Below are 25,094 nucleotides of genomic sequence, written 5' to 3'. Positions count from 1 at the left end.
TCCAAATATCCAGGACAACTCTGTTCATCCTCGGGGCACTCCTACTTTCATTTTGGACCATGTTGTGTCTGGTACCTCCTCTGTGGTTTGTGAATAAAAGCTTTATTGGACTATCAACTGTATCATAACATTTTATATTATAATACCTTGGTCACATAGATTCCTAGTCCCCAATTTTCTATAGACTTAAATTCCTCCATCATAGATTCTAGTGGTTGGGTGCTCATAAGAAACATGTGTCCCCCTAGAATTGAGATTTGACAGCCACTGCTTCCAGCATCTACTTCATTCTCTAAATCTGACTGAGCCTTGGGAATGACTTAGGTCTAGTTACTGTATTAAAATGTAAATATGGAAAAACAAAAGTAAATTGTGGATAACAACAATTGGCACATTGGTTTTAATGGAAGATTTAGAGATATTTCTGAACAAAATAGTGGTTATCATTTAACAGGTTCCAGAATAAGATGAACCATTGCACCGTGGCCTCTATCAGGAGTGGAGCTTCACTGGCTTGATGGGTAGGATACCAGGTATTGTGTAAAGCTGGAAACTTCTTTAGGAACTAATTTCAGACAGAGAACACTGATGGGGAAAATCCAGGGAGGGAAAGAGCCTGTGAGAAGGGCCTCAGAATAAGAATGGGAAAGGCCAGATAGAGGATTTCAGAGTTCAGTGCTGAAAACGCTCATCTAAAGAGAGGGTCACTGGACAACCGTTTTGATGAAAAACCAAGGTGGGATGGCTGTGTTCCTTTGTAGACCTAGCCCCCTAGGGTTGGAGTCCAGAATTTGGAACCCGAACACTAACACTCAGGAAAAGCAAGGAGCATGGGGGAAAGATGTAAGGACAACCCCCTAGCTGGACAATGGCCACTGCAAGGTATGGAAGTGCCCTGAGCAAAGAGGTACATAAGGGCCAACAAAGAACTCCTCCAAGCTGGTAGGTAACTATATGAGGTTGAGAAATGTAGAGGGAGATCTTTCTAAGTCCTTTAAGCAGTAGCTTTAGGTCTTTAACTCTTGGGGTTTTTACATGGAAAACAAAACCAGGTCACTACAGGGGCCAGCTGCTGTGTGCATGGAATATACTGGAAGACAAAGGAACCAGCTGGGAGCTACTGCAGAGATTCAGACATGAGGAGGGCTGGCCTTACATACGGATTTGCTGTGCAAGTACAGAGAGAGACAAACATGGGTGGGGGGAGGGGGAGGGTGGGGCGAATGGCGCAAGATGATCCAGGGTTTTTTGGAGGTATAATTATATACATACAGTAAAATGTAAAAATCTTAGGTATGGAATAAATTTTGATAAATGTCTGCATTTGTTGCCCCACCCCGAAGTTTGTTTTTTTTTAAAGGCTGAGTTTCTCATGCCTGCAGATCCTAAGTGAAGCTGCCTCAAAAGGAAGAAGGTATATGAACCTTAGGGTGAGAAGCAACAAGGGCTGGAACTACAGATACGAAAGTTATCTAGAGCCAACAGATAGAAATCTTGTGAGCAAATGGACACAGGTGCAGGAAAGGGGAACTGGAGAAGGGAAAGGCCCAGTTTTTGGAGGGCATGAGCCCTACACATTGAGAGTCTTATTTACCGGTGTAAGTGCAAAGACTTTTTTTCTGCAAGCCTTCGCCCTCATAGTTAATTCTCTTAAGGGAGAAAGAAACCACTTTCCAAGTTGGCTTTTGGTAATGTCTGCCCTATGGAACTTGCGGAATGGCTTCACTGGGGGAAAGGAGCAGCAAGACCCCAGGGGGTGGCCCGCACCTCCTCCAAGCAACTTGCGCTAATATGATACAAAGCTTTGTTCCTGACTTGGGGAGCCCAGCTCCCTCCGTGCAGCAGCCTTGCAGCAATGCCATCAGTGTATGCAGCTTGTGCAAACTTACAAGAACAGGAGCGTTGCGGTTCGAGTCAGGGGATGGTGGGCGTGGCCGCGCCCTCTCCCGCCCAAGCAGTCCCGGGAACATTCTTAAAAGTATCCAGAAGTTCTGCGCCGCGCGCGCCAAAAGAAAATATAAAAGGGCACAACCCCCCACTGCTCTGGGCATTGCCTGTCCAGACCACGTCACTCCGGCTGCACCTCCGGCTGCAGCGTACACGCTTGCGGGCCTTCTCGGGAGACTAGCCGTCGACTGGGTGGTTCTGCAGGGGTCTGAAGACCGAAGAGGCGACCAAAGAGCGCTTGCACTTCTCTTTGGTGCACCATGCCCAACGATGATGCATTCAGCAAGCCCTCCGCACCGGCGGAGGCCCCCCACGCCCCCGGCGCACCGCCGCAGGGAAAGGCCGGGGGCTTCGCCAAAGCGAGCGGGCAGCTACTGGGAACCTCGAGCTCCGGAGGCGGGGGCAGCGGCGGTGGCGGCTCAGGGGCATCTGGTCTGGGCGCGGGGAGCAAGAAGTCCCCACGGCTTCCCAAGTGCGCTCGATGCAGAAACCACGGCTACGCATCGCCACTCAAGGGCCACAAGCGCTTTTGCATGTGGCGCGACTGCCAGTGCAAGAAGTGCAACCTTATCGCGGAAAGACAGCGCGTGATGGCCGCGCAGGTGAGCGCCCCGGGACCAGGGTTAAACCCTAAACATTGTTGGAAAAGTTGCTCCGACCTGACCCGCACCACGGGGCCGGGGTTTAGGGAGCAAGGGGAGGCAGCGTTACTTGTGAGCAGCCGCCGCACGCTCGCGCCCCGGGCTCCCAGCCACGCGCCGACACCGCGCTCGGAGGGGCTCGTCTCTGATCCCGCTGGCGGAGCAGGGTGGTATGGGGTTCGCTGGGCTTCGCAGGCCCTGGGATTCTGGATCCAGCCCTGTAGCAAACAGTTACAGAGTTTGCTCCTTCGGGAGGTCCCCCAAATTCCCAGAATCTCTGATTCCACTTTCATAGCAAAGTTGCCGGGTTCGCTCAGGAGTCCCCGAGATCCAGGAACTCAACCTCCAGCGTGAGTTGGGGGTTTCGCTCTGCTGGGCTTGGGTCCTGGGATTTCCGCCCGCCTCTCTAGCGGAGTTGCTCCGTTCGCCCCTTTGGGGGTTCCGAGGGACCCCTGACTCCGCTCTACGGAGAGAGATGTGCTGAAACTCGAAGGGTGCCAGCTTAGGCTACCTGTTTTGGTGAAATCGAAATCCAGCTGGTTATGTAGATAACGTATTGGGCAGCGGTCTTTCTAGAAAAGTCGCTGTAACGGACGCCAGCATGGCGTGGCCGTCGCTGCGCGCTTGGCGCACTTTTCGTGTTCGCGCCGCGTAGGTCGTGGCTGAGCGCCTCAGCCATTTTGAGCGCTGCGGGAAGTTGATTAGCATTTTAAAACTTGCTCAAAGTTACGCAAGTACAGATTGCTTTGTGTATACTTTTAAAACACACCTAAGAGGTTTTTTTAAAATTTATTTTACCAATATACGCAGTGGAAAAAATGCTGGGGTTTGAAGGTGTGCGTGTTCGTGTTTTTCTTTTTCCCCCCCTCTAAAGCGGCAGAAGCACGACAGTAATTTAACAACGGAAATTTGAAAAAGGAAATAGTTAATGTTGGTATCCTAAAAAGATTTTTGGAAGAGAATATTATACATTCTTTCCAGCTAAAACTTGTTTTATCCTTCTAAGGTCATTTTAAATGAAAAGATAACCCAAGAGGCATTTACCACCGTAGCATTTACCAACTCAAGAAGCTACTTTTAAGTAGAAATGTATAAATATCCACTGAAAATGATTTCGATAAGAGCTTGAACAGGATTGCACAGATGCTTAAAGATTATATTTTTACGTGCATCCCTTTTTTAAAATGTGTTTTAAACTAGATATATTTTGGTTTCATAGATAGTGTATGTAGTCATGGAGATATAGGTTGTTTTTCTTGGTTTATAGATTCTTTAGCTTAATCTATAGTGGATGAAAATCATAAACGAGTGTAGCATTAAAATATATCACAATAAGTTTACTAAAAAAAGTTACGAACATTTAAATTGTATTTATAGTTAGAAAAATATTCTGAACATTTAATCGTTGGTTTAAGTAGTGTAGAAAGTATGTTTGGGAGGGGAATTTTCCTCAAAATGTAATAAAAATATTCAAGTAAGGCCATTTATTTTGAATAAGCTTTACTAGTAGGGGCACTAACTTTGGAGAAGGCTATTTGTTATGTTAAAAACAAAAACAACTCAGAATTACTTTCATAATGTGACACTTAAGTGTTTTCCACACCAGAAGGCTTGTGTTGTGCTAGATGAAGCCTTTCAAATTCATGTAATGGCCATTTTTTAGACTTTCTAAAATCGTTTGAAATTGATGTTCGCTATAACTCTAAAAGAATCGTCTTTTTAATAATTGCCTCACCTTCCCTGTTTAAACAACATTTACTAGGGACCCTTGAAAGGTCTTTGTAAAAGTATCTCTAGTTTATGGAGCATTTTGTGTGTTTTGTGCACGTATGGGGTTTGTGTAAATCAAGGTATAGGTAGGCATTGACATGCTTAATAGCTTCGTGGGTATTTTAAAATTATGTCTGATCAGATCCTTCCTATTTTGTTTCTAAACTTATTGGTTAATAATAGACAATCCAAGATTTAAACTGAATTATTTTATCTTCATTATTTAAGGATTCTTTTTGTAAGGTGGAGACTCTTAAAAGGAGTAAAATGACTTTCAAATTAATCAGCTTTCTAAATTGGGACTACAATTTCCCTAAAACCATATATAAATTGTAGTTTTGCTTCTGGTTTACCATTTTGATTTCAGCTTTTGGCCTGTGTTTGGGACTCTGAGGTACGGGTACCTTCTCATTTCATTATCACCAAGAGTCAGTTTAAACAAAAAGTCTCTCGTTTTTGGTTACATGTAGTCAACAAAATTACAATTTATTTTCTTTACACCTCTTTTTCCAACCTTTAACAATGTTATTTAAAAGAAGATATGTTGAAGACGGACCATGGGAAGTTTCTTAGGTACAGTAGGTCCCTTCCATCTCCTCCATTCCTGCCTGGACTTCTCCAGAGACTTCAAAACCAGCGTCCAGCCCTTTCCCCCCACTACTTCTCCACACGCTCCCGCCACCTCAGAGAACATAGCTCCACAGTGTGTCCTAAGCGGCCGCAGCCTTTCCTAACCACCCTGTTCCCTTGTTCTGCCCCTTCATCCTTACCTGTGCAAGTCCTATTCAACCTAATATTCAAGGCCCTGTTCCAGTTCCACCTCTGGCAGATTCTTACACTTGAAGTTATCTCTATGTCTGCCTCTGAATTTCTTCTGTAAGATTGATTGGTGTGTACCTCTCCTGTCCTGGTCGCCACATTCTGCTTTGAGTTGCAGGTTTGCGTCCTCCTGTTTCTCCTTTTAAAAAATAGTACCTTGGGATCCAATCCAGTCTTGCTGGTTGCTGTTCCCAGTACAGTGACCTTTCACAAATTTGTGGAATGAAGGAGTGAATGATTCCATTCTCCTGCCCTTCTAATTTATCTGTGCTGACTTCTTTTCAGGTGGGACTCCTCTACCATGCTTCCTGATTTTCCCTAGCCAACCTTATTTCCTTATAATTTACATATTAATTTGTTTAATGAGCATTTTTTTGAGTGCCTACTGTGTCCCAGACACTGGCTCTAAACCATTTCTCAGCTTTGGTTGCACATCATAGTTACCTGGAAAAGAGATTCTCAGACCTCAGGCTGGAACTAATGAATTGTGTCTGGGGTGGGTGGGACCTCAGTGGCCTTCTCAAGGCTGCACAAGTGATGCTTACAGTGTGCTGGAGGATGACCCACTGCCCTGCATTTCCAGGTGGCCCTGAGAAGGCAGCAGGCCCAGGAGGAGGAACTGGGGATCAGCCACCCCATCCCACTGCCCACTGCAGCTGAGCTGCTTGTCAAGAGAGAGAACAGTGGCAGCAACCCGTGCCTGATGACTGAGAGCAGCAGCTCCTCGCAGCCACCGCCGCCGGTGAGCACTCCCACCACCACCACAGTGTCAGGTAAGCTGGTGGGGAGGGCGGGTTCACAGCGTGGGCTGGCTGGGCATGAGGGGGGGAAGAAGGGCCATGGCTACAGAAACAGTCTTAGGACCATCCTGGGCCACACATCACATTCAGAGCTTAGAGGATTTTCTTAAAGGATTCTTTCTCTGAAGGTCTGTTTTTGGCCGCCTCACAAAGGAGACGGCCATTATTCTAGAATTGGAAGTTCAACAGCCTTACTATTCCGTTGGTTATTAGCCAAGACTGAATCTGGACAGAGTCAGAATCACAGAATGTCAGAGGAGTGAGATTTTCCAGATTTCATCTCAATCCACCCCTCCATTTTGGGGTCATTTTGGTGAGAGCTAAAGATCTTTGTTTTCTAGAACTAAACTTCCATTTCTCTGGCAAATAACTGCAATTCATTTGGGTCAAGTTTCAGTGGGCACTGGGGAGTGAGGGAAGGCATGTCCCTTTGGCTTAAATTCTCTCTCCCATGTACAGAAACTGTACCAGGGGTTACATGCATGTTAATTAACTTCATTTCATTCTCAGAAGTAGGAGGTGTTAGTCCTATTTTACATGTATAAAAACTGAGGTGTAGGAAGTTTAAGTGACTGGTTAAATCTACAGAACTAGAAAGTATCTGAATTGGTCCATCTGTTTCCAGAGCTCACTGTGCTTACTGCACTGGGCCTCCAAATCACTTCAGGCGTCAGGGTGCACTGTCTAGTGTGGAAACCCCTAGCCACATAGGGCTATTTAAGAATAAATTAATTATGGTAAAAATCCATCCAAAGAAGATAAATAAATGGTCAGTAAGTATGTGAAAAGATGCTAAACATCACTGATTATTAGGGAAAAACAAATCAAAATTACAATGAGATACTAACCAACACATTAGGAAGGCTAATTTTTTAAAAAGATTTTATTTATTTATTTTTAGAGAGGGAAGGGAGGGAGAAAGAGAGAGAGAGAGAGAGAGAGAGAGAAACATCAATGTGCGGTTGCTGGGGGCCGTGGCCTGCAACCCAGGCATGTACCCTGACTGGGAATCGAACCTACGACACTTTGGTTTGCAGCCCACACTCAATCCACTGAGCTACGCCAGCCAGGTAGGATGGCTAATATTTTTAAAAAATGCAGAAAACAGTGAAGATAGGATAAATGGGAAACTTTTCTCTCTGTTGGTGGGAATGTAAAATGGTACAGCTGGTATGGAAAAGTGTGGAGGTGCCTCAAAATTGGAACTAGAAATACCATATGATGTTAGCAGTTCCTCTTCTGATTACATACCCAAAAGAATTGTAAGGAGGATCTTGAGATATTTGTACACCCATGTTCATATCAGGATTATTAATAATAGCTATATGTTGAAGCAGCCCAGTGTCCATCAACAGACGAGTAGATAAGCAAAATGTGATAGATACATACAATGGAATATTCAGCCTTGGAAAGGAAGGAAATGCTGACACACACTACAAAATGGATGAATCTTGAGGACATAATGCTAAGTGAAATAACCAGTCACAAAAAAACACTGTGTGATTCCATTTAACTCCTTAGAGTAGTCAAAATCACACAGACAGAAAGCAGAATAGTAGTTGTTAGGGACTGAGGGGAGGGGACAATGCAGAGTTATTGTAGAGGGTAGAGAGCAGTAATTTTCAACCTTTTTCATCTCATGGCACAATTGAACTAATTACTAAAATTCTGCAGCACACCAAAAATATATTTTTTTTTTGCTGATAGGACCAAAATTGGTATAATTTTGATTAATTCACACTGGACAGTTATTGTTGTATTGGCTGTTGTCATTTTTTATTTGACAGTCTAAGGGAAAAGAGGTCAGTGGTCAGTGCCTATGTCTAAATAGTCAGGTGTTACATGTTTTAAAGATTCTTGCACACCAGTTGAAAATCACTGGTAGAGAGTTTTGGTTTTACAAGGTGAAAAGAGCTATGGAAATGGATGGTGGTGATGATTGCACATTATAAATGTGTTTAGTACCACTGAACTGTGCACTTAAAAATGGTTAAAATGGTAAGGTTTATGTGTATTTACCACAATTAAATAGAAAAAAAATTAAAATACACAGTTCCTCAGTTGTACTAGCCACATTTCAAGTGCTCAGTGGGCATATGGAGCTAAGTCATACCAGATTAGATAGTGTGCATTTCCATTCTCACAAAGGGGCATTTGATGGACCTGGTTTAGAACACAGGATCTCTAAGAAAATCCACCAAAGATCTGTGAAATCCTACTGGCAATAAATATACATATTATATACTTAATATAAGTGCTGAGATTCACAGCATGTATACAGAGCCTGCTGAGGTTCCATGAAATAAAGCATTACAGCGTGGTAACCTCTTCACTAATATTTCCATGAGTTACTCAGTTTGCTGTGCTTAATCACAGGGCTGGAGTTGCTCAGCTGCCGGTCATTAACTAGCTGTGTAACTTCTAACTCATCACTGAAGTTCTCTGGGCCTTTTGCTTCCTCTTCAAAAAAGGGGGGAGTGAGTCTTGGAGGGTTTCAGACATTCTCTGGGTCTTGACATTATGAAGAAGAAAGTAAGCAGGCACCAAAGAAAATGGGTGACTGGTGGAACCGTAGTTTCTGCACTGCAGATAGGTGTGTCTGTCTTTGTCACTGTGTATTACTGGGACCATAGGTTCTGTAGTTAACAAAGGGAATGGTATTATTTCCTTTTTGGCTTGGTTTCTCATATACTTATGACAGCTTCCAAACTTTCCTTTTTAGAGGAAAGGACGGATCATGTCACAAATATGATCTTTACACTTTGGGAATTTAAGCTTTGTCTAAAGTTAATTACCGAATACCTATCTGGTCAGGGTTGATCTGGTGGATTTAGCTGGAGGGCTGAATGGAAACTGGGTGTGTCAGAGGAGTAGAGAGACGAATTATATTCACAAATATCTTAGGAGGTAGGAATCGTTCCCATTTCCCGATGAGGAAACCAGCAGTAAGGAAACTGTCTGAGAATAAAGTTGGGTGGAGCTAGGATTCAGTACAGGCCTGTCCAGTCCCAATGCCCATGGATTTTCCATTAACTGCCTGTGAAAAGAGGCTGTGGGAACAGTTGCCATGTTTTTTTTTGGAAAGGCAACTGTGCAATTGTGATTAGAGCCATAGTTTAATGCTCAGAAGGGATTTAAGGGTAATGGGCAATAAGAACAATGTTAGGGGCAAAAGTCTCTGCCATTGTCTGTTAGTATAGAAGGCTGAAGCCACTGGTCTCCACTGGGGAGAAAGGCAGGGAGAGTGATGGATAAATGCTGGGCATTTTGTAGGACACCACCAGTGGACTTGGTGTAGCCTACTATCCTGCATTCCGCCTTGGAGGAAGGGATGTCAGAGTTTGACTGTGTACCCCAAGACAGCGGAGCTTTAGATGGCAGAGCTTTAGAGAAGGATTTCAGGCCAGATGGAGTTCCAAATGACAAAGACATTCTCCCAGGGTATTTCAGAGTAGCATTAGGGACAATTACAGATAGAAGCAGTGAGAAATCAAGATGGAAAGGTCAGGGTCAAGGAGGATGTGACCGGACTCCCTTCTTTGCTTCTGGCTGATAGACCTTGGAGTCACTTTGGAGTCTTGAATCAACACTCAGAGGGAGGAGAATGTGGAATCCAACAGTGTGCCATGCTCATGTGCTCAGGTGCGGGTGGCAGGCATCGCTCTGGGGGCTTTCCCACTGAAGGCGATGAGCTCCTCCTTCACCTTCTCACCTTTGTGTGGCAGGAGCCTCAGATGCATTGTTATCACTCACTGAACTTCCACTAAAGCTCCTGAGTTGGGATCAGTCACTTTTGGAGTGGACTGGATATGAGCAAGAGAAAAAACAGAAATGCTGATAGCATTAAACTATATTAATACTTGGAGGGAGAGGGAGAAAGGAAAGAGGGGGGTGATGAAATGAGAGAGAAAGAACCAGAGAAAGCGACAGACTGAGGGAGGTGTTCTTTAAGTTTTATGCAGCACATAGTGCCTGACTTCTTAGCTTGCTGCTAACAAACATGCAGAGCTGTCAGATGAAGGGCTGCATTGTAGATCATTTGGTTCTGTGTATGTATCCTTTGTAAGTAAGGACCTGAATGTTATCACCCCTGGACCCTCCCTTCTGGAGCACCCTGGACTTACACACACACACACACACACACACACACACACATGCGCACACACACACTCTCTCTCTCACACTCTCACACTCCCTCACATCAAACCATGTCCTGCTGTCTTGGGCTTTCCCTGGGCAGCCCAGCTTCCTGTGGCCTGCGGCCCACTCTCTCTCACCTTTCCCCTGTTGGAAGGATCAGTCAGGTCTGTGTCTGATAATGGTGGGGCCCCCTCCTCACTTCTCTTCTTTATCAGTCATTCCACTTCTCGAGTGTTGGCGGGGAGAGAGAGGAGGCACACAAGGTAGGGGAATACTTTGTGTTGTGTGTGTGTGTTCTAAGTGCTTAAATGCTTTACAAAGACGAAATGTGCTAGTTTGAAAATGGAGTAATGTACCCATGCACCTTTTACCAACTAGAAATGTGGCTGATAAATTAACAAAGATACTGAGTTTTTAAGTTAAGAAAATAAAGTATTTTTTTAAAAAATGGTATTTATTGAGGTGATATTGTTTAATAAAATAAAATTATATAGGTTTCAGGTGGACAATTCTATGATACATCATTTCTATGTTGTATTGTGTGTTCAACACTCCAAGTCAAATCTCCTTCCATCACCATTTATCCTCCATCACCCTCTTCTGCTCCCCCACCCGTCTTTCCCTTTAGTAATCATCATGCTGTTGTCTCTATGAGTTGTTTTTCTTTTTTTGTGCTTAATCTACTCACCTTTTTCAATCAGTCCCCCATCTCCCTTCTCCTCAGACAGCTGTCAGTCTGTTCTCTAGGTGTCTGTTTTAAAAATAAACTCTGTTTTAGAGCAGTTATAGGTTGACAGTAAACTTGCGAGGAAGGTATAGAGATTTCCCATGTATCCTCCGCTTGCCCCCCACACAGCTTTGCCTATTACCAGCACCCCTTCAGAGTGCTGCATTTGTTACAATTGATGACCTCCACTGACACGTCATAATCACCCCAAGTCCATACTTAGCTTTAGTGTTTACTCTTGTGTAGTATGTTCGTGGGTTTGGACAAATTTATGATTACATGTACCAACTATTATGGTATTACACAGAGTAATTTCACTGCCCTCAAAATCCTCTGTGGACTTATTTAAATTTAAAATATACTTCAGGAGATCCAGCCAAGATGGAGGCATAGGTAGAAATGCTTTGCTTCCTTGCACAACCAAAAGGATAACAACCAATCTAAAAATAATAAACAACCAGAAGTGCCAGAAAATCAAACTGCATGGAACTCCAACAACCAAGGAGCTAAAGAAACACTCAACCAGACTGGTAGGAGGGGCAGAGACAGGAGATGGGCAGCTGAGCAGAGAGGATGCAGTTGTAGGTGGCAGATTGCATGGGTGAGGTAGGGCTGGCTGAAAGGGAAATTAAAGATTCAAAGCTAGCTGTAAACTGCAGGGGTTGCCATGGTGGGAGAAACTCCCAGTCTCACATGAGAGAATTTGTTGGAAAGTGGAGCTAGAGTGGAGAAAGTAAGCTGCATTGTTCCTTCTCTGACCCCTCCCCTACATACAGGGCCACTATGCAGCAAAGAGGGTAGCCTCGCCTGGGTGAATACCTAAGGCCCTGCCCCTTGCAACATAGAGGTGCACTAAGACAAGAAATAGGCCCATGTGAAAGAACAGATCAAAACTCCAGAAAAAGAGCTAACTGATGAGGAGATAGCCAACCTATGTGATGCAGAATCAAAACATTGGTAGTCAGGATGCTCACAGAAATGGTTGAGCTGAGTTGCAAAATGAAGGAAGAAATGAAGTCTACCCAAAGTGAAATAAAGCAAAATATAAAGGGTACCAACAGTGAAGGGAAGGAAACCAGGACTCAGATCAGCAATTTGAAACAAAAAGAAGAAATAAACATCCAACTGGAACAGAATGAAGAAACAATTTTAAAAAAATGAGGAGAGGCTTAGGAACCTCCAGGGCAACTTTAAACGTTCCAACATCCAAATCATAGGGCTGCCAGAAGGAGAAGAACAAATGAAAACTTACTTGAACAAATAATGAAGGAAAACTTACCCAATCTGGTGAAGGAAATAGACTTTCAGGAAGTTTAGGAAGCCTAGAGAGTCCCAAAGAAATTGGACCCACTATCAGCTGATTTCTCAAAAGAAACCTTGCAGGCAAAAAGGGCTGGAAAGAAGTATTTGAAGGCATGAAAGGCAAGGACCTACACACAAGATTGCTGTATCCAGCAAAGCTTTCATTTAGAATGGAAGGGCAGATAAAATGCTTCTCAGATAAGGTCAAGTTAAAGGAGTTCATCACCACCAAGCCCTTATTATGTGAAATGTTAAAGGGACTTATCTAAGAAATAGAAGATCAAAAACTATGAACAGTAAAATGACAGTAAACTCACAACTATCAAGAACTGAACCTAAAAAACAAAAACTAAGCAAACAACTATAACAGGAACAGAACCAGAAGCATGGAGATCACATGGATGGTTTTCAGTGGGGAGGGGAAGAAGGGGGGACAGGGAAGGTACAGGGAATAAGAAGCATAATTGGTAGGCACAAAATAGGGAGGGGTTAAGAATGCATAGAAACAGAGAAGTCAAAGAACTTAACATATACAATTCATGTACAGAAACTAGGAGGAATGCTGGAGGGTTGGGGGAGTGCAGGGCAGAGGGGGGAGAAAGGGGAGAAAAAAATGGGAAAACTGTAATAGTGTAATCAAAATATTCTTAAAGCAAAAATAAAATACACTTCAGTTTTTATATTTGCAGTTTCCCAGTACTGCATAGAAAAAAGCTCTTCATTCAAGTGAACAACCAAAACATTTTACACAAATTGTTTTGAGAGTTTATTTTTGAAGGATTCTGGCTGCTAATATGAGGGAGCTCCATTTGATTTTAGACCGAGTTCTCAATTTCAGAATAGGAAGCATAGATACTTGGTTTAAAAATACCTCTAGATAAAAGCATTCCCCAGTTTTACTTTCAGGGTCAAAGAAATTTTCAGGATTTCTAACAAAACAAAACTCCTAAAACTGAAGCAACAGTTGGCATTTAACATTAATGATTAATGGTATTGATAATTTTAATAGCCTATTGTTTTGAATAGCTTCAGTCAATTTTATTTGTTTGAAAGGCAGTCTTTGCTTACATGTCAAATATAGGAATTAGTTGGCCTCATACTCTCTGTAGACAGTATTTTTATAAAGTAGTTACAAGAACAAAGTACACTGAAAGGAGCCTATTGGTCTACCTTTGACTACAAAGAAAATTTAGAAAATAGTCACAAAAAAGGTAAATCAGGGTTTAAAGTCAGAAATTAGTTTTGTAACCAGCATATGTAAAAGACATGAAAATATCTGATTGGTTTATATTTATATCTCTTTTATAAAAATATAACATTTAGGGCAGGGATTGCATTTTATTCATGAGCATACTACAGAACCTGGCTTTATAGTAGATGCTAACTGAATGAATAACAATGGTTAATTTTGAAGTTGTGCTTTAAAATACTAGATCCGTGATCATGAACCTTCAGTGTGCGATTTTGTCTTATAGTTTTTTGTAAATGTGGAGTTTTAAGTGACTAAACATTAAAACATAATTTAACAGCTTAAGGTGTAATTCATATGCTATACAACTATTTGAAGTCTACAATTCCTTGTTTTTTAGTAAATTCCCAGAGTTTTGCAATTACCAACACAATCTAATTGTGAATCATTTTTGTCTCTTCCTGAAAGAAACTGTGCCCATTAGCAGTCACTCCCCATACCAGCCCCAGGTTTGCCTATTCTGGACATTTTATGTAAATGGAATCATGATATGTGATCTTTTGTGTATGGCTCCTTTCACTTGCATAGTTGTTTCAAGGCTCATCCATATAGTAGCATGTACTTATTATTCCTATTTTTTAACTAAACAATATTCCATCTTATGGACCTATCACATTTTGCTTTTTTATTCATTAGCTGATGGACATTTGTGTTGCTTACACTATTTTACCTATTATGAGTAATGCTTCTATAACATTTTTGTCTGAATATGTGTTTCATTCTCTTGGGTCTCTACCAAGGAGTAGAATCACTGAGTTGTATGTTAATACTTTGTTTTTAGCCATTGTTTTTAAGGAACTGCCAGTATGTTTTCCAAAGAGGCTGCACTATTTTGCATTTCTGCCAGCAGTATATGAGGGTTCCAGAAAATTTCAGTTTACATTTTTTAAAATTAAAAGATAAGAGGTCTTCATTCTGGTAAATAGTAAATACAAAATGAGAGTCTCTTTGATGACAAGAAGTTTAGATCATGGAAGATTCTGTAGGTGTAAGTTTTATTATCACTAGAAATTTGTTGATATTCAGTATTTCAAAAATTTTTCTATTTTACTCATTATCACATTTACTTTGTAGGGAAAGGAATAGTGTTGGAGGAAGTAAACCATTAAGGGACCTGGCAGTGGGCTTTCTTTGTTGTATTATTGGCCTATAGAAATACTGGTTTGTTTCTGAAGAGCTAAAGCAACTTTTCAGACGTTGGGTGACAGGCATTTCCTCAGAATGAGAGAGAGAATTCTTTTGCCCTAGAAACTTGGCAAGAATAATTGTTATCTTTCAAAGACTATCTTAGAATTTATTGCCAACAGCTGGTCGTGGCATTGGAGAACTTTAATAGATGGCAATACTAGGTGTTGTCATAGAATGAGACAGCCTTGCATTTGCTGCTGTAGGAAATTTGGAATGTCAGAAAGCTCATCTGTGTCATCCTTTTCACTTACCTGTTCCACAGGATTGCCCTGAACTTGAACCACCGATTCGTGGTTATCTGCTGGTCCAGTGACCCTGTCATTGACCACCCCTTCAGCCACTTTCTATTCTTTGAATCCTGTGGACACCTTTCTTACCCATCTGTTGTTTTTGCTAAGTCAGCTTTCTTCAAAGCTTCTTGGCCTTTGAAATCACCTGTAGAATCACATGAGATAAAATGATTCCTTTTATCTCTGTCAGCATCCTTTCTTTCCTCTCTTTCTTCTTCTCCCAGCCCCTAAATTTCTGCTTTATTGCTGACTTCTCTCTTTGTTTTATACACTGGTCTAATCTGTACTTCTGAGATAATGAGGACTCTGAAGTTTCTCAAAGAACTGAGATTTACAGGGAAGGATGAACAGGGGAATGTCAGCTCACACCTTAGGCAGGACTCTGTAAATTCTCTACCTCTGCCAGATGATCTGGACTCGGAGCCCGGGAGTGTGCCGTGTTGCGCCGTGAAGCAGAGGAAGCAGGCTAGGTGTGCCGGTCGCTCCCTTGTGGTTCCTGCTGCTGTCTCACTGGTTCTTGACTTGTCAGGGTTCCTTTTGCCATTGTCACAGGCAACTATGTAAGTGCAGATCTACATGTCTCAGCCAGAAGGTGTCTGTCTTTTCAACTTAGAAAAAATTCAACATGGCAAACTTTTTGAGTCTCCTAAGAAAATTCACATAAATATTGCTTCCTGTTGCTGAACGAGACTCACATTCAGACCCAGTCTTCTCTCATCTCTTATGCCTTTTGGTGGACTGTACAATCCCTAACCTGGTTTTATCGTACAACAACTCTGATCATGCTTTTCAGAAAAAAAGTACAGAATAAACTCTTAAAATAAACTATGAATACATGGCTTATCAAAAGAAAATATTAACCTGGCTGGCGTAGCTCAGTGGATTGAGCGTGGGCTGCAAACCAAAGCATTGCAGGTTCGATTCCCAGTCAGGGCACATGCCTGGGTTGCAGGCCACGGCCCCCAGCAACCGCACATTGATGTTTCTCTCTCTCTTTCTCCCTCCCTTCCCTCTCTAAAAATAAATAAATAAGTAAATAAAAAAAAAGAAAATATTAATTTACTATTATGATAGCAAATTTTCTGATTTTCATTGGCAGTACGAGTTCTCAGGTATTGCTTCAGCCACTCTATGAGTTCAATCCAAATGACTTTTGGTATTGATTTCAGCACTTATAAAACTACTCCCTATTTTTCATTACCCCTTAACTGTGGTCCTGAGGTTTGAGGGTTTATCTAAAATATAGAATAGCATCAATTCAGGGAAACATCAAATGCCAATAAATGCTGAACTGAGTGTATCTTTTTCCTCTCTTCTTCCATTTTTCTGTTTCATTTTTCACTTATTTAACTTCACTTATTGTGTGACTGCTGTGGGTCAGACCCTTTTCTAGGCATTGGGTATACAGCAGTGCAAAAGCATCTGTCTCTCATGGGTCTTACATATCCAGCAGGGGTGCTGTTGATAAACAAGTGCACCAGTAAATAAGCATGATGTTTTCAGAGAGTGGTAAGTGCTGTGAAGAAAGATAAAGTGATACGAAGGAAGCATTTGAAGGAACAGTGGCTGTTTGGCAAGGTGGTTAGGGAAAGAGGGCCTCTCTAAGGAGATTAAATTGGAGCTAAACCCAAGTGATGGTGTGCCATTGCACTCACAGTCTGGGGAAAGAGCCTTTGAGGCAGAAGGTGCAGCAAGGTGAGAACTCGCTTAGAACAGGAAGCGGGCCAGAGTGCTGGAGTAGTGAGGGCAAGGGGTGGTGCCACTGGGGGCTGCATCTCCCAGGGCCTCGTAGGCCAGGAAGGAGTTGGGATTTTATTTTGAGTGCAATGGGAAATCATTAGAGTGTTGAAGCAGTGAATGGCATGATCTGATTTACATTTTAAAATAGATTTTGTTTATTTTTAGAGAGGGGGAGGGAGGCAGAAAGAGAAGGAAGGAAATGTGTATGTGAGAAACATTGATTGGTTGCCTCAGCTATGCAGCCCCGACTGGGGACCGAACTCACAACCCAGGCATGTGCCTGACCAGGAATCAAACTGGTGACCCTTTCTCTTGCAGGGCAATGCCCAACCAACTGAGCCGCACTGGTCAGGGCTGATTTGGTTTTTCAAAAGCTCTCTCTGCTGCTGTGTGGAGTGTAGTTTGAAGGGATGGAAGCGAAATCCGTGCAGTTGCTCAGGTACAGGGGACAACTTGGATTGGAGTGGTGGTAGTGAAGATAGAATGAAGCAGTGGCAACTTTGGAGGCAAATTTATATGTAATTTGGTAGATATTGTCAATGGCACTCTTCCCCAGAGCAGCATTGCCACAGCATTGCCAATTCTAGGTTGACAGTGAGGCTGTACCAGTCTGAGAGGTAAAGCATTGTATGATTGTATGGTCATTAGAACAGTGGCCCCCCGAGATGGCTACATCTCAGTCCTGTGATGTTATGTGGTCAAAGGAAATTTGCAAATGTGATGGAGTCAAGGATGAGATGGGAGATGATCCTAGATTCTCCAGGTGGGCTCTTTTTAATTGCATGAATCCTCAGAAGTGGAGAACCTTACCTGGCTGCCCCAGAGATGCCACAACAAGAAAACACAGGAGAAGGTGAGTTTTGAGGTGTGAGAGAGTCTTGAACCCACCATTGCTGGCTCTGAAGATGGAGAAAGGGGCCCCAAGTCAAAGAATCAGGAGTTCTCTAGAAGCTTGGAACAGCCCTGAACCAACGGCCAGCAGGAAACAGGACCTTGGTCCTATGACTGCAAAGAACTGAATTCTGTCAGCAGCCTGGATGAGCAAGGAAACATCTTCCCCTAGAGCCTCCAAAAAGGTGTGCAGCCCAGCTGAGACCTTGCTTTTTTAGCCTAGAGAGACCTGGGTTAGACTACAGATGTATAGGACTGGACGGTAGTGTGTGTTGTTTTAAGCCACTAAACTTGTGGTAATTTGTTATATAGCAATGGAACACAAATACAATTAATACAGTTTATAATCCCTGTTTTCTTTGTTAGTGAGGTTGAACAGTCTTTTCATGCATTTATTGTACTTTTTTCTGTGAATCATCTTTAGCCCATTTCTCTATTGAATCTCCCTTCATATCTATCGGGTCCTTATTTATTATAGAGGTTGTCCCTTTGTGACATCAATTGCAATCCTACCCCCCCCCACACACACCCACACTTATTTGTATTTCAAACCTGAGACTAGATGAGACAGACTGTAAAGGTGGGAGAAGCCCAAGGACTGAGCCCTGGTCACTGCATGTTTTGAAGGTCAACCAGAGGAGCAGAAGCCTGTGATTCTTCTAGTTCCTGATTAGCAGATCATTAGCTAGACCAAGTCATAGTGGCCGTAGTAGAACAGCTAAACCTGATGTCTTTATCCTTATATTTTTCCAACTTCTACTCCTTATTTCAGTTAACCATGGGCAGATCTCAAGTTACGATGACAGCCCCAATGATTGAACCATTTCACAATCATGTCTAGTGATTGACCTAGAAGTTTCTATACTACTATTTGGTATAAAATTAATGGGTATGGCAGGACTGAGTAGGTATGCTGTCTAGGCAGATATTCTGGTTATTAGAGATTAAGCTTCTTATTACCAATATTACATGAACTTAGAGTGCACATTATCAGCCTACTTTTTAAAGTAATTTTATTGCTTTCTTTGATTGATGTGGGACACATTCAGGGGTGCACTTCCCCGGGATGAGTTGTTGTTACCACATGGCAGTGCCAGGCTCCCCCCCGAGAGAGTGGTATATGGTGGTGGGAGCTTGACTAAAGGTCTTGAAGCTTGAGTTCACCTGGGAAAAGGAGTTTTTCTGTTACCTTGATAACACTGTGCCTGGGGAGGAAACTCCATGTCACAGACAAAGCCCTAAAATTTAGAGTCTGAAAACCTAGCCCAGTTACTTACCACCTCTCTGATTTTGAGCAGTTTACTTAGTTTGTCTACTTCTTCAAAGGGTAAGTGGATAAAATAACATCTTCCCAGTTTGTCTGGCAGGATTGTTGTGGTGCTCCACTAAGATATTGATGCAATTCCTTGTAAGCCGTGATGAAGTAGAGAATAATGCCACAGAACTCATATTTCAGATTGTAACAGGAGCAGCGAATGAGCTCTGCATGCGATCTACCCAATGGCCATAAACTGTATTTTTTTTTAAATGAAGCTACATGGGCTAACATCACAAGAACTATATCTGTGCGTGAGGATTCTGTAATTTATCACATTTCCTACCACCCCCACCCCAGCTGCCAGGAATCTCAGAGACAAACCTTAGTGTTCATATAGAATGAATATATTGACCCTTACATTGGAATAATTAGAGTAATCTTCTTGTCTTGGCTTCACTTTTCTTTTTCTGTTTTGTTAATTTTATTGATAATATGTCTTTAGTCATAGCCATTTCTCATCCTTTCTGGAGGCAGTGGAGAGTGTTGTGTAACCACATAAATGGTCAGGCTGAGCATGAGGAAGTTACTTTCAGTAAAATAGGTAAAGCATCATAAATACTTTGCTGCCCCTCACAGTTTGGAAGGCATACATTTCAGAAACTTTGGGACACATCAGATTGAGAAGTAGGGGTCGTCAGCATAGGCCTTTTGGAGGGGGCAGATACTTTGACATCACCACCTTCCAGAAGAAATGTGAGAAAGCTGAACCAGATGAGTCTCACTCGTTGCCCACTGGGAAATGGGACCCACCTGGTGATAAGGATAGTAGTTTTAAGTGTTTAGTTTTAGCAGTTTTCAGTTTTCAAAGCACATCCAAATTGGTGTGCATTTGGAAATTAGTGTCAGATTTTTCATTACGGGCAAACAAAGCATCAGGGCAGTCTCAAGGACGCTGTTCTAATACACACACATCAAATGCAGGGGATGGGAAGGAATGAACAAGTAGTAGCCACACACACAGCACACAGTTGCTCATTAGGTAGTTTGAGCCACATCCGAGACTTCCCATGGCATCCCACTCCAGGAGCTGCTGTCTCTTAGAGCCCTGGCCATCGCTTGGTGAGGGTGGTGTTCATCTCCCTTATCACCTCCGCCTCAATTTTTATCTGAAAGATGGAATTATGAGTTACAGGAGAAAAGGAGTAAGAAGAACATCAAAGAATTTCCTTGTGGCTTTTGAATAAGGGGCCTCATTGGTTTAGGTTGTTAGCTCTGGGTGTGCTGTTTTCATCATGAAGCACCTGGAGTTTGTTTTTCTCTAAAAGATGTAGATAAACTAGAAGAATCCAGGGGAAGGGCAACAAAAATGATGTATGGCTTGGAGAGAGGGAGAATAAGAGTCTATAAATATTTGAAAGGTAATATAAAAGAGGGAGAGAGATTATTTACAGCAATGGAAAGGAGTTTGACAGGGAACAAAGAGCTTGCATCTAGGAGCAGGGGAAAATCGGGTAGAACTGAAAACAAAGTGTAATGAGGGTGATTAAGCAAAGAAATGTAATTCCCATATTAGTTTGTGTTACCAAGGGCCAGAATGTGACAAGTGGGTGATGTTGTCCAAACTGAGGATCCTGCACAATTGTAAATAATGTTTCCTCATTCCTTGTTGTGAAGCATGGAGAGTGGACAACACTTTATTCTTTGCCTTTGGAGTATAGTTTGTTCAGTTCCCAACCCTGGCGTTATGCTTTCAGCAGTGGTAGTAATAATTGCAATTCTAGCTCTCATTTACTGAGTCTCTGCCTCATGTCAGGTGTTGTTTTAGCTGCTTTGATATTTACATTCTTATTTAATCTCTACAGCAACTCTGTAAAATAGGAACTATTTTTCTATTTGTAGGGAAATTGGGGTTTCATAACATGCTCAAGATTGCACATTTATTAAAAAGGTGGGGTTGGATTCAAACCTGGGTCTGTGAGTCACAGCCCATTCTCATGCTCTGTGCTATTCAGCTCTATCACTTGTCATGATGGTACTAATTTGGGACCCGGTAGGTAGCCAGGTTGCTAAGCCAGGTGAGCAGTTTGTATTCATGTATAGGGGTAAGTAGGATAGTTGATGTCCAGAGCTCCCTTCTCTCTCTCTCTTTTCATGAAGTATATTTTCTGTAGTATCAGTGAGTGCTATGTTATTATTATGTCACATTTTCTCACTCTGTAAATTCGGTTATACCATGAGCTTTCAGTCACCTTGTAGTTGTAGAGTGATCTTTATAATCTCATGTAGAAAGGAAAAGTTTTGTAAGTTAGGCATTGTTCTTGATCTTACATGCTAGTTGTAATGGGGATCCCTTGGCAGTGTTCTATACTTGGCCTAAGCTTTCTTACTGTTACTTATAATGTCCTGTGTATTGATGATTGCTAAAAAACAAAAATCCAAAATGTACTGAATTAACTACTCAGAGCAAAGGTGAAGGGTCGTCTGTGTTTTTCACATCATTGCAAGAAGGTACCACACCTGGAATCAAAGGCCTGGGTGTAATCCAGACTCCAGCTCCTACTGTATTCCTTTGGGTGCAGGGCACCTTTCTAAGCCCTGCTTTCTGGGTAGCATCTGAAAGAATATGGGCAAGTTGCAGAATATTCCATAATATAAAAAATAATATTAAAAGTTAGCAACACTTAAATTAGCAACTCATTTTTTAGCTCAGCTCCCCTCAGGTAAAATCTAGGATAGTTAGCAATGGTTGACTTTTGAAGAAGGTGACATTATTCAAAGGGGGGCCACATCAGATTTTTATTGGGGCAAGACGGAAAGTGTTAGGTGAGCTTCACAGACACTCTTCCCTTTGCCTGTAGTGGCATGTAATGAAGGCCACGCCGAATTTCCTAGCCAGGGGTCGATGGCATAGAAACCCAAAACGTGGCTCAGACACGCATTTTTCATCGACACGTTTCACTTTGCCAGTCCTGTTGTTCTACAGAGAAAGCACCTTCCCTCCAGGGCTGTGTGCCTTTGTAAAATGAAGATCTTTTTTATTTCTGTCCCCAAGCCATTCTCCAGTGGTGGTCTCTGGTGAATTTCTCGCTAAAGTCATCCCTAGATTACTTTTACTGTAAACTGTAATGATTTTTCCCTGGTCATATTTCTCCCAAGGTCTCCTATCTCAGTTACTTGTAAAGCTGCTCCTCCCCTCTCTTGTTCTCTTTGATCTTTTATAATTGGCTTAAAACTCTCCATATTTAATCAGCAGTGACTTTGTTTCTCCTCCCTAGTTTAGCTTTTGCAGTCCCCAAGAATTTAATAATCTGTTGCTTATTATTTTATTCATTTTTCTTAAGGTGTCATATTTTCTGTCATACCATTTAATAGTCTTTTCTCCTTTGTACACATTTGTTTTATATTAGCTGTTAATGCAAGCCTGTGCTGTCTGTATTTGGACTTACAGTGAATAGAGTGCTACACATTCTGTGCAGTTGAGGGCTTCCTAGTTTCAGACTCAAAAGAACTTGAAGGCATCTGCATGTACAGGTGGTAATGTTTGATAAAGTGAATCTGACTCTTTTTGCCTTGGAGGTAGATCATTGAACACTCAGTTGGTATTGAGTGAATAAATGAATGAATGAGTGAATTGGTTGAATTTTTGAGAGCTGTTTTCTCACAAGTTGACCTTCCTGGGGCAAATGACTGACTGTGCAATATCTATGAAAGAATAGTTCTGTTACCCTCTCTGTGGTGGTTGCCTTTCTGGTGAATCCTTCCTCTGACAGCATCCATCATGATCTTTTCACTAAGCCCAGCTCTTCAGCAGCTCTGAAATCCTTTTAGTCATGGCATCGTAGGTCAGCCTTCCCGTCACTTTTCTGGTCTGTGTCTAGTCCAGGTATGAAAGAGTACACCCAGGTGAGTCTTGAGGCTCTGCCTATTTTGTTGTTTTCTTCCCAATTAAAAAGAAACTGACTTAAAACTGCTTGTAAGAGTATGTGTTTTTGTATTGTTCAGATAATGACCCTTGCCCTATTGCTGGTTTTTAAAAAATCTTTATTCTCTTACTCGTCAATCCGGTATTGTTTCTGTGATGGAATGCATCTTGAGAAGCACAGGTGAGGCTGGGAGTGGACACAGCCACAGATGATCCCAGGTGCTCCCCAGAGCCTGGTGACTGCTGTAGAGAGGGCTCCCCCGACGCAGGCCCCTGGTTTTAGAGTTCACATACTCCTCCCACTGTGCCACAGACTGCTCCCCCCTCAGAGAGGTTCTCAGGTTCTGTTTACTTTGAGTTCAGTCACCAGGGGTCTTGGTTCATATCCCCCAGGGATAAGGGAGGATGATACTGTCAGACTGTTCTTGGTACTGGTGACCTTTCTGTGAAATGGAATTTCTGAAAGGTTGCTAGTCATGCAGATGGACAAAATCTGTTCAGCACAAATCACCAGGTGAGGAAAAGAAAGACATTTGGGGGATGTGACTGTGGTTGTAAAAGTTGGCCTGTTACATAGCTTCTGTCCTGCTGTTTCTTAGTTGCCACTTCAATTGTAGTTGACAGACCCAGCTTGGTTCTTGGTAATCATTTGTTTGGTTATGATTTGACTTTCTATTCAGTTGGGATATGTAGATATATATAGACATCTCTGTGTATGTATGTATGTATATGTGTGTGCATATATATGTATATGTGTGAGGGTATTTATATGTGCATCTACATACACATATCCCAAGTTGGCAGTGTCTTCAGGGTCGTTCAACTGCTGCCTCTGCCACTATCAAAAGCCAGAAGCTTCTGGATCCAGTCACAATAAAGAGGTACTGTCACATTTGAAGTCTCAGTTGGGTGATAATGAACTGGCAGAGCTTGCTTTGCATGCCTAGGCCCTAACTGCATGGAGGCAGGGAATTTGGGTTCTGGCCCCTACATTGAGGAAGCAGGAATTGTCACAAGGATGATTTTTTAATCCTTTTATTTTTAAAAATTAAAAAACATTCAATTATAGTTTATGTTCAATATTATTTTGTGTTAGTTTCAGGTGTACAGCATAATGGTTAGATAATCATAAATCTATACTTTCAAAGTACTCTTCCTGGTATTTCCAGTACTCACCTGATAACGTGCATAGTTATTACAGCATTGTTGGCTATGTTCCCTGTGCTGTATACCATGATTATTCTGTAACTGCCAACTCTGTAACTCGTCAGTCCCTTTACCTTTGTTATCCAGTGCCCCAATTCCCCTTTCCTTTGGCAACCATCAGTCTGTTCCCTGTATCTGTGAGTATGCTTCTGTTTTGTTTGTTCATTCCTATTGTTCTTTGGATTCCACGTATATGTGAAATCGTGTGGTATTTGTCTTTTTCTGACTGACTTATTTCACTTAGCATAATACCCTCTAGGTCCATTCCTACCATTGGAAATAGCAAGTATTCATTCTTTTTCATGGCTGAGTAATACAAGTGTGAAATTTTTTTCACTGCACCCTTCTATTCTTGTGGTTAGTGACATGTTTGGTGGAGCAGCTAGCCATAAGGCATTAACCAAGAGTTTGGAGACATCTTTTATGGCACATAATGACTTGGGTTGGCAGCTGGAGAACAAGGCTGCAGGTGCAGATTGTAGAGCTACATGAGGAGCCTGAGTAGCAGTGAATTGCCTCAGGGAGGAGTCAGAAGAGCCACAGTTTGGGGCTTTGGTCAGTGTGACATGCCCTTAGACCAATCACGACTCAGCCCTCGCCTTGCCTAACATTCCCCAATGAAAAGGATGAGGTTCTGACCATTACGGTCTGTTTTCGGAGGCTGAGAACTCTTGACCCCTTTATTTGATACAACTTCCTGCCAGCATTTAAACAGTTAGTAGTCACAGTCTTTTCCAGGAACCTGTCAGGGTTGACTCCTTGTCGGTAGCAACTGTCTTTTAACTGATGATATTCACTGGCAGCATCTGCACAGCTTCCTTTCCCCTTGGAGACACAATATGGTGGCAAAGTGTGAGGTCTCACATGGGGACCTAGCTGCGGTCCCACTGCCAACTGCACATGTATCTGCAGACTCACCACTTCAGTTTCTATAGGCACTGAAACAAGGGATAAAGTGAATTCCTAAGCCTTCGCTGTTACTGATTCTGTGAAAAGCCATGACATCATTTTAGTTGGCAGGCCTAGTTTGGTTCTTTGTAATCATTTCTTTCTGTTAAGATTTGACTTTCTTTTCAGTTAGGATATTGACGGATAGATAGATAGGTGGAGAGATAGGTATCTGTGTGTGCATGTATATGTGTTTATGTATGTGTATGCGTTTGAGTGTATATATGTGTATGTACCTATATGTGTGTCTACATAT

The 25,094-nt window shown here is 42.3% G+C and overlaps 1 protein-coding gene across 1 annotated transcript in view; it reads left to right on the top strand.

The window, feature by feature from the left end:
- The first annotated feature begins 2,207 nt into the window (after window positions 1-2,207).
- DMRT1 (doublesex and mab-3 related transcription factor 1) overlaps window positions 2,208-25,094 on the top strand; it is a 102,231-nt gene continuing 79,344 nt past the window's right edge. The window contains exons 1-2 of the mRNA XM_028525127.2: window positions 2,208-2,549; window positions 5,761-5,950. Of these exons, the coding sequence (XP_028380928.1) occupies window positions 2,208-2,549; window positions 5,761-5,950 (532 nt within the window). The remainder of the gene's footprint in view (window positions 2,550-5,760; window positions 5,951-25,094) is intronic.

The sequence above is a fragment of the Phyllostomus discolor genome, chromosome 3 (genome assembly GCF_004126475.2).
Source record: "Phyllostomus discolor isolate MPI-MPIP mPhyDis1 chromosome 3, mPhyDis1.pri.v3, whole genome shotgun sequence".
Taxonomy (NCBI): domain Eukaryota; kingdom Metazoa; phylum Chordata; class Mammalia; order Chiroptera; family Phyllostomidae; genus Phyllostomus; species Phyllostomus discolor.
This window is presented reverse-complemented; position numbering and strand designations above follow the sequence as displayed.